The 12,922-nt window shown below is 44.5% G+C and overlaps 1 protein-coding gene and 1 long non-coding RNA gene across 3 annotated transcripts in view; one reads left to right on the top strand and one right to left on the bottom strand.

Moving 5' to 3' along the window:
* LOC138974056 (PR domain zinc finger protein 10-like) overlaps positions 1 to 12,922 on the top strand; it is a 46,510-nt gene that overhangs the window by 16,942 nt on the left and 16,646 nt on the right. For both annotated transcript variants that reach the window (XM_070346766.1, XM_070346767.1), the window contains exons 15-18: positions 958 to 1,145; positions 3,690 to 3,864; positions 6,593 to 6,762; positions 7,205 to 7,405. In XM_070346766.1, the coding sequence (XP_070202867.1) occupies positions 958 to 1,145; positions 3,690 to 3,864; positions 6,593 to 6,762; positions 7,205 to 7,405 (734 nt within the window). The remainder of the gene's footprint in view (positions 1 to 957; positions 1,146 to 3,689; positions 3,865 to 6,592; positions 6,763 to 7,204; positions 7,406 to 12,922) is intronic.
* On the bottom strand, positions 8,348 to 12,888 carry LOC138974054 (uncharacterized). The gene is made up of 5 exons (XR_011458278.1): positions 12,748 to 12,888; positions 12,296 to 12,457; positions 11,790 to 11,927; positions 11,063 to 11,221; positions 8,348 to 9,771 (listed from the first exon to the last, which is right to left on the bottom strand). It is a non-coding gene; the product is annotated as an uncharacterized lncRNA (long non-coding RNA).

Consider the following 12,922-nt stretch of genomic DNA (forward strand, 5'->3'; position numbering starts at 1 on the left):
GTATATCTGTGCATTTGACCCTGTGTGTGTGCGTGTGTGTGAGTGTGTGTGTTGTCAGTGTATATATGTCTGTGCCTCTCGGTATATCTGTGCATTTGACCCTGTGCGTGTGTGTGAGTGTGTGTGTTGTCAGTGTATTTTTCTGTGCCTCTCTGAATGTCTGTGCATTTGACCCTGTGCGTGTGTGTGTGAGTGTGTGTTGTCAGTGTATATTTCTGTGCCTCTCTGTATATCTGTGCATTTGACCCTGTGCGTGTGTGTGAGTGTCTGTGTTGTCAGTGTATATTTCTGTGCCTCTCTGTATATCTGTGCATTTGACCCTGTGCGTGTGTGTGAGTGTCTGTGTTGTCAGTGTATATTTCTGTGCCTCTCTGTATATCTGTGCATTTGACCCTGTGCGTGTGTGTGAGTGTCTGTGTTGTCAGTGTATATTTCTGTGCCTCTCTGTATATCTGTGCATTTGACCCTGTGCGTGTGTGTGAGTGTCTGTGTTGTCAGTGTATATTTCTGTGCCTCTCTGTATATCTGTGCATTTGACCCTGTGCGTGTGTGTGAGTGTGTGTGTTGTCAGTGTATTTTTCTGTGCCTCTCTGAATGTCTGTGCATTTGACCCTGTATGTGTGTATTTATGTGTGTGTGTGTGTGTGTGCATGTGTATTTAGGTGTGTGTATGTGTGTGTGTGTGTGTGTGTGTGTGTGTGTGTGTGTGTGTTTGCTTGCTTGTTTGCTTGCTTGTGTGTGTGTGAATGTGTGCGTGTGTGTCTCTGTGTATTTATGTGTGTTTGTGTGTGTCTCTGTGTATTTATGTGTGTTTGTGTGTGTGTGTCAGCTTGCTTGCTTGGGTGTGTGTGTATGGGTGCGTGCATGTGTGTGTGTGTGTGTAAGTGATTCTCTATATGTGTTTCTGTTTGTGGAAAACTTGTCTCACACTCCAATCCTCCATGTGTACCGTTGCAGGAGAAGAGATATCTCAGATGGTGAGACTGGTGGAGGGCGACAACAACACGGTAACCTTGGAGACATGCCTGGTGTGCCCCATGTGTCACGTGCAGTTTGACGACAAGCGAGCGCTCATCGAGCACGCCGCAGAGCACGCCAAGGCCCCGCGCCCTGACCGTCCCTTCAAGTGCCACATGTGTTGGAAGGTAAGGCATGTGAAAGGATCTGGAACGGTATTGATAAGTATTGGACAATCTGAAGGGTTGATAGCGGCTATCACCTTTTTAGCTAAAGGGGTCTAAAATCCGAGTTCACTGCCAAATTCACGTCCTGAAGTAGGCTATCAAGGTTGTTGCCTCGCTTCTTGCTTTGTAAGGATGCACATTTATATCCTTTCAAAGGAAATCATAACCACTTGACGGTTCCCTACCATCTGAGAGGACCGGCACGGTTGGCCTAGTGGTAAGGCGTCCGCCCCGTGATCGGGAGATCGTGGGTTCGAACCCCGGCCGGGTCATACCTAAGACTTTAAAATTGGCAATCTAGTGGCTGCTCCGCCTGGCGTCTGGCATTATGGGGTTAGTGCTAGGACTGGTTGGTCCGGTGTCAGAATAATGTGACTGGGTGAGACATGAAGCCTGTGCTGCGACTTCTGTCTTGTGTGTGGCGCACGTTATATGTCAAAGCAACACCGCCCTGATATGGCCCTTCGTGGTCGGCTGGGCGTTAAGCAAACAAACAAACAAACAAACCATCTGAGAGATGCACGGTCAGCGAGGCACCCCATTGCATAAGACCACATGCGGACACAGCCATCCACACCGGGACATCAAAAGAATAACGGTGGTCTCACACAGCCAGCGATTGTAGCGGCAAGAGGGCGGTCCGTTAACTTTACCGCCGTCACGTGACTGGTGGGTCACGCAGCCAGCGATGGTAGCGACAAGAGGGCGGTCCGTTAACTTTACCGCCGTCACGTGACTGGTGGGTCACGCAGCCAGCGATGGTAGCGGCAAGAGGGCGGTCCGTTAACTCTACCGCCATCACGTGACTGGTGGGTCGAGACTGGGTTTCAAGAAAGGCATTTCGGGCGACTTACAGCTCAAACAGCGCCACCATGCGGTCAGGTGCTGCTAAAAACGTGTCCTGAATATGGGTCCTGGGTTTGAATCACAGCTGGGGGCGGGGATGTAGTTCAGTCGGTAGCGCGCTGGATTTGTATCCAGTTGGCCGCTGTCAGCGTGAGTTCGTCCCCACGTTCGGCGAGAGATTTATTTCTCAGAGTCAACTTTGTGTGCAGACTCTCCTCGGTGTCCGAACACCCCCGTGTGTACACGCAAGCACAAGACCAAGTGCGCACGAAAAAGATCCTTTAATCCATGTCAGAGTTCGGTGGGTTATAGAAACACAAAAATACCCAGCATGCTTCCTCCGAAAACGGCGTATGGCTGCCTAAATGGCGGGGTAAAAAACGGTCATACACGTAAAATTCCACTCGTGCAAAAAACACGAGTGTACGTGGGAGTTTCAGCCCACGAACGCAGAAGAAGAAGAAGAAGAATCACAGCTGATTCTCCCACACCTGCTAGTGTCTTTGTGCTGGGGATGTGTTGAGATTCTCCCACACCTGCTAGTGTCTTAGTGCTGGGGATGTGTTGAGATTCTCCCACACCTGCTAGTGTCTTTGTGCTGGGGATGTGTTGAGATTCTCCCACACCTGCTAGTGTCTCTGTGCTGGGGATGCCGTTTTCAGTGAAGCACCTGAAGGTGTGTCTGCTGGCAGTTTGCGGAACTATTCAAATTTAAAGAGATACTGTCAGTGTCCTTGGGAAGGTTTCGGGTTCGAATCCCGGCTGTGCCTTGTGGGATAAGGGTGAAGATTTTTTCGATCTCCCAGGTGAACTTCTGTACAGACCTGCTAGTGGCTTATCTCCCTTTGTGTGTACACTACAGTAAAAGCAAGCACAAGACAAAGTGCGCACTGAAAAGATCCTGTCAACCATGTCACAGTTCGATGAGTTACAAATGTACGAAAATACTCCGCACGTATCTCCTCAATATGGAAAATGACTGGCTTAATGGCAGGGGAAATAACATCACACACTTAAAAGCCTGTTGGCAGGGGAGATAACGTCACACAAGCCTGTTGGCAGGGGAGATAACGTCACACAAGCCTGTCCAAGCAAAACACAAGGTGTTTGTTGAAGGTGCATCTCAGTAACGCAGATGAATACGCAACAGAGGTTATGAACAAACATCTAAAAATGGAGGGTGCTAGAAGGAGGAGGGGGGGAGGGGGATGGGTGGGGGGCCTGCAGGGTGGTGGGGGGCCTGCAGGGTGGTGGGGGGCCTGCAGGGTGGTGGGGGGCCTGCAGGGTGGTGGGGGGCCTGCAGGGTGGTGGGGGGCCTGCAGGGTGGTGGGGGGCCTGCAGGGTGGTGGGGGGCCTGCAGGGTCGTGGGGGACCTGCAGGGTCGTGGGGGGCCTGCAGGGTCATGGGGGGCCTGCAGGGTGGTGGGGGGCCTGCAGGGTCGTGGGGGGCCTGCAGGGTCGTGGGGGGCCTGCAGGGTCGTGGGGGACCTGCAGGGTCGTGGGGGACCTGCAGGGTCGTGGGGGGCCTGCAGGGTCGGCTTGGTCTTAAAAGGGAGGCGCGAAGGGGGATCTTAAAAGGTTTTTTTTTGCTGTTGCACAGACAATAAAGGTATTTGTATTTGACGGTGTGTGTTTATAGGACTGTTGACTGTGTGTTCAGGCGTTCCAGAGCAAGGAGAAGCTCCAGAAACACTTGCTGTGTCACGGGGAGGAGGAGAGCAAGCCGCTGGCCTGCGAGTTCTGCAACAAGCGCTTCATGAACAACTCGGCCCTGGCCTGCCACCTCAAGACGCACAGCGAGAAGAAGTACTACCAGTGTCCTCTGTGTAATGAAGGTAGGCAGCACTCTGTATGGTTCGTGTGGTGTCAAAAGAAAAATGTCCATGTTCATGCAAAATAAAAATGGACATTCAAGTTTTTTTCATCTCTTCTTATCTTATCCTATCTTGTCTTCTCTTCTCTTATCTTGTCTTTGTCTTCGTCTTTGCTGTTTGTGCAAAGTGTGGAGCCTCAGTCCCAAAGAGAGTGTCTCACACAGCATTGAGGATGGCTTTGGGCGGGGATGTAGCTCAGTCGGTAGCGCGCTGGATTTGTATCCAGTTGGCCGCTGTCAGCGTGAGTTCGTCCCCACGTTCGGCGAGAGATTTATTTGTCAGAGTCAACTTTGTGTGCAGGCTCTCCTCGGTGTCTGAACACCTCCGTGTGTACACGCAAGCACAAGACCAAGTGCGCACGAAAAAGATCCTGTAATCCATGTCAGAGTTCGGTGGGTTATAGAAACACGAAAATACCCAGCATGCTTCCTCCGAAAACGGCGTATGGCTGCCTAAATGGCGGGGTAAAAAACGGTCATACACGTAAAATTCCACTCGTTCAAAAAACACGAGTGTACGTGGGAGTTTCAGCCCACGAACACAGAAGAAGAAGAAGAAGAGGATGGCTTTGCTGGAGTTGGTCTGAGCCCTCGCTTTGAATAATGTCGCTCAGACTTGCTGAGGCCTTAGGTGTAGGCATCCTGTAATAATTTTTTTTGTTTTTTAAATAAAATGCCAAGAAAGCAGGGTTGAAGCAACCTGCATTCAACTGAGGTCCAAAAAAAACATGAAAAGTTTACGGCTTCCTTATTGTGTCATGAAGGCGTGTCATGTGTCATGAAGGCGTGTCACAGTTTGCAAGGTTCAAGCTCACACTTGTCAGTCGTACCAATGGTCACGCTAGTAACACACTGCTATTCCTTTTACAACTGAGAATGCTGATGCTCACAGAAATTGCCTCCCCTGTCACGCCAACCTGTCAAACCAACAAGGCGACTGCTTTATATGCATGGGTGCAACTCTGCCGGCTACACGCCGGCAGCCGGTTTTTGGTTTCATCGGCTGCCGATGTTTTTCTTCCAGGAGAGGGTTTTTTTGGCATTTTAAATACTAAAAAAGCTGGACCCCAACTTTTGCCGGTTTTTGGAATTTTCCAGGTTGTACCCATGTGAGGACAAAATCTTTCCCATGAAATAGCATGTGGTAGGTATGACCACATTGGACATTTCATTGCACATTTGGCAAACACAACAGTTGGTAGAGCACTGGACTTGTGATCGGAAGGTCGCAGGTTCGAATTCGGGCCGGGACGGACACGGGTCAACTTTATGTGCAGACCCAGAGACGGAAGCCATGTCCCACCCCCGTGTCATCACAATGGCACGTAAAAGACCTTGGTCATTCTGCCATAAGTGCAGGTGGCTGAATACACCAAAACACGCAGACACCTGGGTAGCGCGACTCCGTTGCTGCTAGCTTTCCACTGGGAGGAAGCGACCCGAATTTCCCAGCGATGGGACAATAAAGTAATGAAAATGAAAATGAAAATGAAATGAAATGGTGTTAAGGCTGCTTCATTGATGGATTACTCATTGGGGAGATAGCTCAGTCGGTAACAGATAGCTCAGTCGGTAGCAGATAGCTCAGTCAGTAGCAGATAGCTCAGTCGGTAGCAGATAGCTCAGTCAGTAGCAGATAGCTCAGTCGGTAGCAGATAGCTCAGTCGGTAGCAGATAGCTCAGTTGGTAGCAGATAGCTCAGTTGGTAGCAGATAGCTCAGTCGGTAGCAGATAGCTCAGTCGGTAGCAGATAGCTCAGTCGGTAGCAGATAGCTCAGTCGGTAGCAGATAGCTCAGTCAGTAGCAGATAGCTCAGTCGGTAGCAGATAGCTCAGTTGGTAGCAGATAGCTCAGTCGGTAGCAGATAGCTCAGTTGGTAGCAGATAGCTCAGTCGGTAGCAGATAGCTCAGTCGGTAGCAGATAGCTCAGTCAGTAGCAGATAGCTCAGTCGGTAGCAGATAGCTCAGTCGGTAGCAGATAGCTCAGTCAGTAGCAGATAGCTCAGTCGGTAGCAGATAGCTCAGTCAGTAGCAGATAGCTCAGTCGGTAGCAGATAGCTCAGTCAGTAGCAGATAGCTCAGTTGGTAGCAGATAGCTCAGTTGGTAGCAGCGCTGGCTTTGAAACCTGTTTGTCGCTTCAGCGCGGGATTTATTTCCCAGGGTCAACTTAGCGCAGACTCTCCTGGGTGTCTGAACACCCCTGTATGCACACAAACATAAGATAAAAATCCCAAGTTCACAGTGAAAGTCGCAAGGCTTGGAAACATGAACACACACATGCAGGGAAAACAAAGCAAACAAGGGCAGCGCCATTCTGTATCAGTGTATGGCTGCTCTCTTTCTCCAGTGAGAAAGGTTCCATGAGGGTAATCTTACAGGACTAGATGATACCTTATCTAGGGATGGCTAAATTGTCCACCCGATCGCCGGCCAGGGGCGAGTAAAAAAAAACCGCCGAGCTAGTAGAAACCGCCTGGCAACTCGCCCGGTTGGCCAGTGAAAATTCTGGTCAAATGCAACACTTTTGGTTGCAATATCAAGTTTCAAATCAGATGCAGCAACTTTCATATGTACCAGGCCAGTGACATTTCTGTCGGGCTAGGGACTTTCTTGCAGTTACTCGTCCAGCTGGCGAGTTAAAATGTTGTGATTTGGCCATCCTTGCTTATCCATATTCACTGTGTTCCAGGGTACGACCACATCAGTGCATTAAAGGAGCACGTGACGCAACACGCGGACGCCAACGGTCACTTCACGTGTGACTACTGCAACAAGTCCTTTGAGGACTACCACTGCATCCGCAAACACATGAAGAGCTTCCACTCCGACAAGCAATACACCTGCAACCAGTGCAACAGGGTGGGTACCTTTCTAGAGTGTTGCTGGGACAATTACAGGATTCTCTTTGTCCTTCTTCTGCATGGAAAGCTTGCATTTATGTTGGAATTTCTTAGGAGTGGACTTTCTGTATTTGGGTCACTACTGTCCCATAGGGAAGGGGGTGACCTACTTCAAGAAAGGAATAGAACCATATTTTTCATCAAACCACACACGTAGTGGGATAAGGCACTATCAGGTCTTGGGGTCCTGATTTGGCCTATATGGTCCGCTGGACCCAAAAAGCAACAACTAACTAACTATCAGGTCTGCACATAAGTTGACCTGGGAGATCGGACAAATCTCCACCCTTAACCCACCAGCTGCGGCTGGGATTTGAATGAGAACCTTCCTCACGGAAGGCCAACATGTTAACCACTGGGCCATTGCGCCTGTCTAGCCTTGCCATGTTGACTGTGTGCAGGTGTTTTCTCGCCCCGACAAGTTGAAGCTGCACATGCTGCGCCACACGTCACACCGAGAGTTCATGTGCGAGACATGCGGGCGCCAGTTCAAGCGTAAAGACAAACTGAAGGAACACATCAAGAGAATGCACGCCGGTGACAAGGAGCCCAGAGTCGTCACACGGCCGCACAAAGAGAGCTCCAAGAAGTTTATACCCAGGGTGAGCTGACAGTGTAGACAGTGTGTGTGTCCTAAGGCAACCCTTAATTGAGCCTGAAGTTGACTTCACCAAGACTTTGCAGGATTATTTCATTTTTCATTTCATTTTCATTTTCATTTTTCATTACTTTATTGTCCCATCGCTGGGAAATTCGGGTCGCTTCCTCCCAGTGGAAAGCTAGCAGCAACGGAGTCGCGCTACCCAGGTGTTTGCGTGTTTAGGTGTATTCAACCACCTGCACTTATGGCAGAATGACCAAGGTCTTTTACGTGCCATTGTGATGACACGGGGGTGGGACATGGCTTCCGTCTCTGGGTCTGCACATAAAGTTGACCCGTGTCCGTCCCGGCCCGAATTCGAACCTGCGACCTTCCGATCACAAGTCCAGTGCTCTACCAACTGAGCTACCGGGCTCCAACAGTAACCAGTTTCCCGAAGCAGATGATTAGTGTTTGTAGTGGGATGGGGGTGGGAGTGAAAGAGTACGAGATGCCGAAGCAGATGATTAGTGTTTGTAGTGGGATGGGGGTGGGAGTGACCCAGTTAGCATGCTAACGTTAAATTAACGTTAAATTAACGTTAGCGGTAAACGTTAATTTAACGTTTACCGCTAACGTTAATTTAACGTTAATTTGCTCATGTGATAAAACGTTAAATTAACGTTAACATTTAACGTTAATCTAACGTTAATTTAACGTTAATCTAACCATAATATAACGTTAAAATTAACGTTAATTTAACGTTTTTGCAAACATAAAAATAACCAAAATAAAACCAAAATAAAACCATAATATAACGGTTAGATTAACGTTATTTTAACGTTTTTTAAACGTTTATTGCTAACGTAAAAATAACCAAAATAAAACCAAAAAGAAACGTTTTATTAACGTTTATTTAACGTTTTTTTAACGTTTTTTGCTAACATAAAAATAACCAAAATAAAACGTTTTATTAACGTTTATTTAACGTTTTTTTAACGTTAGCATGCAAACATAAAATTAACCAAAACAAAACCATAATCAAACGTTCTCATGCAAACGTTAAATTAACGTTCACATGCAAACGTTAAATTAACGTTCACATGCAAACGTTAAATTAACGTTAACATGCAAACGTTAAATTTACGTTCTCCTGAAAACATTAAAATAACATTTGCAAATACAAATTTGAATTAATGCACAGAAAATTCAAGATCACAAATTTTATTTCAAATTTAAATTGTTGAGGTCTTTACCAATTCAATAAGTGAATACTAATTTGATAACAGTAACACTTTTAAAATGTTGAACAATGCATACTAAATTCCTTCAATTGCTAAAACATGAAAATGTGAACTAAAAAAATATTACAACACATTTTTCAGTCTCAGTAAAATACCACAGCATAGTATTATCAATCGGGCAGACAAAAATTATGTGTGGACTTAATCTCATTGAAGCAACGCTACATTGACTAGTTTGAACTTGATAAAAAAAATCATCAGAAGGCGATAACAGGATCAGCAATTAAGAATTTCAATCACAATGCGATGGTATGGGTTCATCAAGGTAAATACCATAGGGCTGTGCAAACTCATTATCGACAGCGATCACTGTTAATGACAAAATCAGAGATGAAAACAATACAAAGTATTTGCACAATCAGTAATACAAGCAAGTCAGTAGCACAAAATATGAGAAACAAAGGGATGTAAGCGCTTTTAATGCATACACGTGTGACAAGCATGTAAAGTCTCTTGTTCATTCCAAAGCGTGTTATTCTCACAGGTGCCAAGAAAATTGCTTCCACATAATCTCACTTACTCTTGTTGCACATGTCATAATAGCAGAGCAATTACTTCCCTTTGTTTCTCAGATCTTAAAAAAGCGCTCTGCTTCATTTCATTAAGATTCTTGCTATCACAAAAGATATTAACATATTTTGTGGAGTAGCTAGATGAAAAACAATCATCGATGAATAAAAATTAACAAGCAGCAAGACTGCATGTTTTCTGCACCACTTTGCCAAACATGTGTGTGCACAGTGAATATTTGTTTATGAACTGTTGGTGTTAGTCCTGAATGATGGCACCCATGTAAATGAGGCTTGATGCCGGGCTGCTTTGCAAACACAGCATTCAGAAGCTGTGGGTCAGCAAAGGTGTTGAATCTTGTTAATGAGATGGCGCGCAATGATGTCCTGTAGCACTAGCAGCTGCCTGCACTCGCTCTTTGACGCTGGTCAAACTTCTGGTCGTAGGTGAAGTCCACCTCACAGAATATGATGATGGTAATGGTGAGGGAGTTCAACTTAACATTGTGTGAACTATATGGCCAGGCCCAGCTCCCTGACTTTGAAGTGATCATAATCTTATGCAGGATACCAACCTGGGATAGAGAAGGAAAAATGGTTCTTAGTCAATGGCTGGGATTACAAACTAAATCACACACACACACACACACACACACACACACACACACACACAGACACATACACTTACAAACACACATACACACACATTAGCAGTAACAAACACATACAATACATGTACTAAGAAACACACCCATGTATACACACATACACACACACACACAGACACGCATACACACACACACACAGGCGCAAGTCCACATATATGCAAAATCAAAAGTCTCAGCCCAATTTGTAACAAGAGAGAAAGAGAGAGAGAGAGTGTGTGTGTGTGTGTGTGTGTGTGTGTGTGTGTGTGTGTGTATGTTGCAAGCATTACACAACTGATATTGAAATTAAGCACCACAGGAAAAAACAAGTCGCGTAAGGCGAAAATACATTTAGTCAAGTAGCTGTCGAACTCACAGAATGAAACTGAACGCAACGCAACGCAGCAAGACCGTATACTCGTAGCATCGTCAGTCCACCGCTCACGGCAAAGGCAGTGAAATTGACAAGAAGAGCGGTTTAGTAGTTGCGCTGAGGAGGATAGCACGCTTTTCTTTACCTCTCTTCGTTTTAAATTTCTGAGCGTGTTTTTAATCCAAACATATCATATCTATATATTTTTGGAATCAGGAACCGACAAGGAATAAGATGAAAGTGTTTTTAAATTGATTTCAAAAATTTAATTTTCATATTAATTGTTATATATATTTAATTTTCAGAGCTTGTTTTTAATCCAAATATAACATATTTATATGTCTTTGGAATCAGCAAATGTTGGAGAATAAGATGAACGTAAATTTGGATCGTTTTATAAAAAAAAAAATTTTTGTACAATTTTCAGATTTTTAATGACCAAAGTCATTAATTAATTTTTAAGCCACCAAGCTGAAATGCAATACCGAAGTCCGGGCTTCGTCGAATATTACTTGACAAAAATGTCAATCAATTTGATTCAAAAATGAGGGCGTGACAGTGCCGCCTCAACTTTCACGAAAAGCCGGATATGACGTCATCAAAGACATTTATCCAAAAAAATGAAAAAAAACGTATGGGGATATCATTCCCAGGAACTCTCATGTCAAATTTCATAAAGATCGGTCCAGTAGTTTAGTCTGAATCGCTCTACACACACACACACAGACAGACACACACACACATACACCACGACCCTCGTCTCGATTCCCCCCTCTATATTAAAACATTTAGTCAAAACTTGACTAAATGTAAAAAAGACGACACTGAGTTAAACAATTCACTTACTGGTCAACAGTGTGAACTTTCAGCACAGACAATGGAAACTTCGATGTTTTTTCCCCCTTCTGATTGAATGACTTTGGTACAATCATCTGTCATCAATGAACTCATCATTCTTCCCACCAGTCCAGACACCTTCCCACCAATTGTAGACTTGTTTGTTATCTGAGCGAATAAAAGTCAATATAAATACATGTCATGTGCACAGGAATGAGAACAAGGATTCTCAGTTAGGCAAAAAAAAAAAATAGGTGTGGTTACGGTAACATAGCCAAAATAAAATAGGGTAGGAAGGTAGGCAATCACTTTTTTTTTTTTTAACTTTTTTTCTAACGTGTACAAATTAAACCTAGTTGACAGGGAAATAAGTGTGCGACTCGGGCGCTTTCGCTTTCATTGTGTTTTCTGCACTCGTTTATTTGGTTTTTTTGGGTTGTTTTTTGACAAATGTAATAAAAAGTTATAGGGTCGGCCCAAAAAAATAGGGTAGGTCGGGTTACCGTAACCACACCTTTTTTTTTTTTAGGCCTTATCACAAAAACAAAAACAAACAAGCACAGAATGACAACATGTTTTCCTAAATGTTATTAAACTTAAAGACAGAAAAGTTCATCATACCAGTCCATCACTGAAACAGAAACGGTTGATATATGAATTTATATGAGTGAGTGTGTGTGGGTGGGTTGTGGGTCTGTTGCAAGCAATAATTATACATGTACCAAATTGTACTCACTGTTTTCAAAGCTGATAATTGTAAACCTTGATGGGTTGTCCCCTTCCAACTGCATGCTTTGGTACAGCCATCCTTCAGACTGTGGCCCCCTCCCATTGCCCCCTCTCTCTCTCCGATTGTAGACAGGATTTTTTTCATCTGAAAGAAATAATGTCCAATTAATACGAATTTGCACAAAGGACTGGAAACAGAATTGAAAGTAATTCTGATTTAACCAACAAATTTACAAAAGCACATTGATAGATTATTTTCCCTAATATGTTCCAACAGACAGTTGAGTAATTACAGGTCACCAGAAAGGTCCACCACTGAAACAGGTACAGTTCAAATTGGAGTTTGTGTGTGTATGTAATGTATATACATGTGGAAAGGGGGGTGGGATGGGGGATGCGTGTGTACATGTGTGTGTGTGTGTTTTGCAAGCATTACACAACTGATTATATAATAATTACACAACAAATTGTTCTGTCAGTTACATTGAAAACTCATTTAAAAAACCCACTTACTGTTTTCCAATGCAAACCTTCAGCTTGTTGAAGAATGGAAATTGGTTTTGCCTTTTCCCATCCAAATGCGATGAACGGCCATGCCATCAATCAGCTCACTTTTCTTTTGACCAGTTAAGGCACCTCCCCACCAAATGCAGACAGTTTTTTTGTGGTATAAATCTGAAAGAATAAAAGCTATTTATTTATATGCACAACAGAATCATAAAATTAAAAGGATTCTTAGTTAAAATCACAATTTCAGGCAACAACAACAATAAAGAAAAACAGCAAACACCTAAACACACACACGGTGACACACACACAGTGACACACACACACACACCTAAGAAACAAAGCAAACTTTTTAGTCTCATCAGTCATGTATTCCAAGAGATAAAAAATACATCTGATCTAGTCTCAATAATTAGCAAATCTATCTTCCAAGTTCCATAGGCAATACGAATACTCACTCAAAGTTTGTAAAAATCTTGAAACCAGTCCAGTTATGTCTTGCGCCTTCGGTCTTAGTATTGGACTGTCCAGTCTGGTTCGTTTCTGTTGGTGTATCATAGTGCTCTTGCAAAGTTCTGCCAGTGCCAGTTTCCAATCTTCCTCATCAGCACAACTTGCCGTTACGTCCTTCGA

The sequence above is a fragment of the Littorina saxatilis genome, linkage group LG8 (assembly GCF_037325665.1).
Source record: "Littorina saxatilis isolate snail1 linkage group LG8, US_GU_Lsax_2.0, whole genome shotgun sequence".
Taxonomy (NCBI): domain Eukaryota; kingdom Metazoa; phylum Mollusca; class Gastropoda; order Littorinimorpha; family Littorinidae; genus Littorina; species Littorina saxatilis.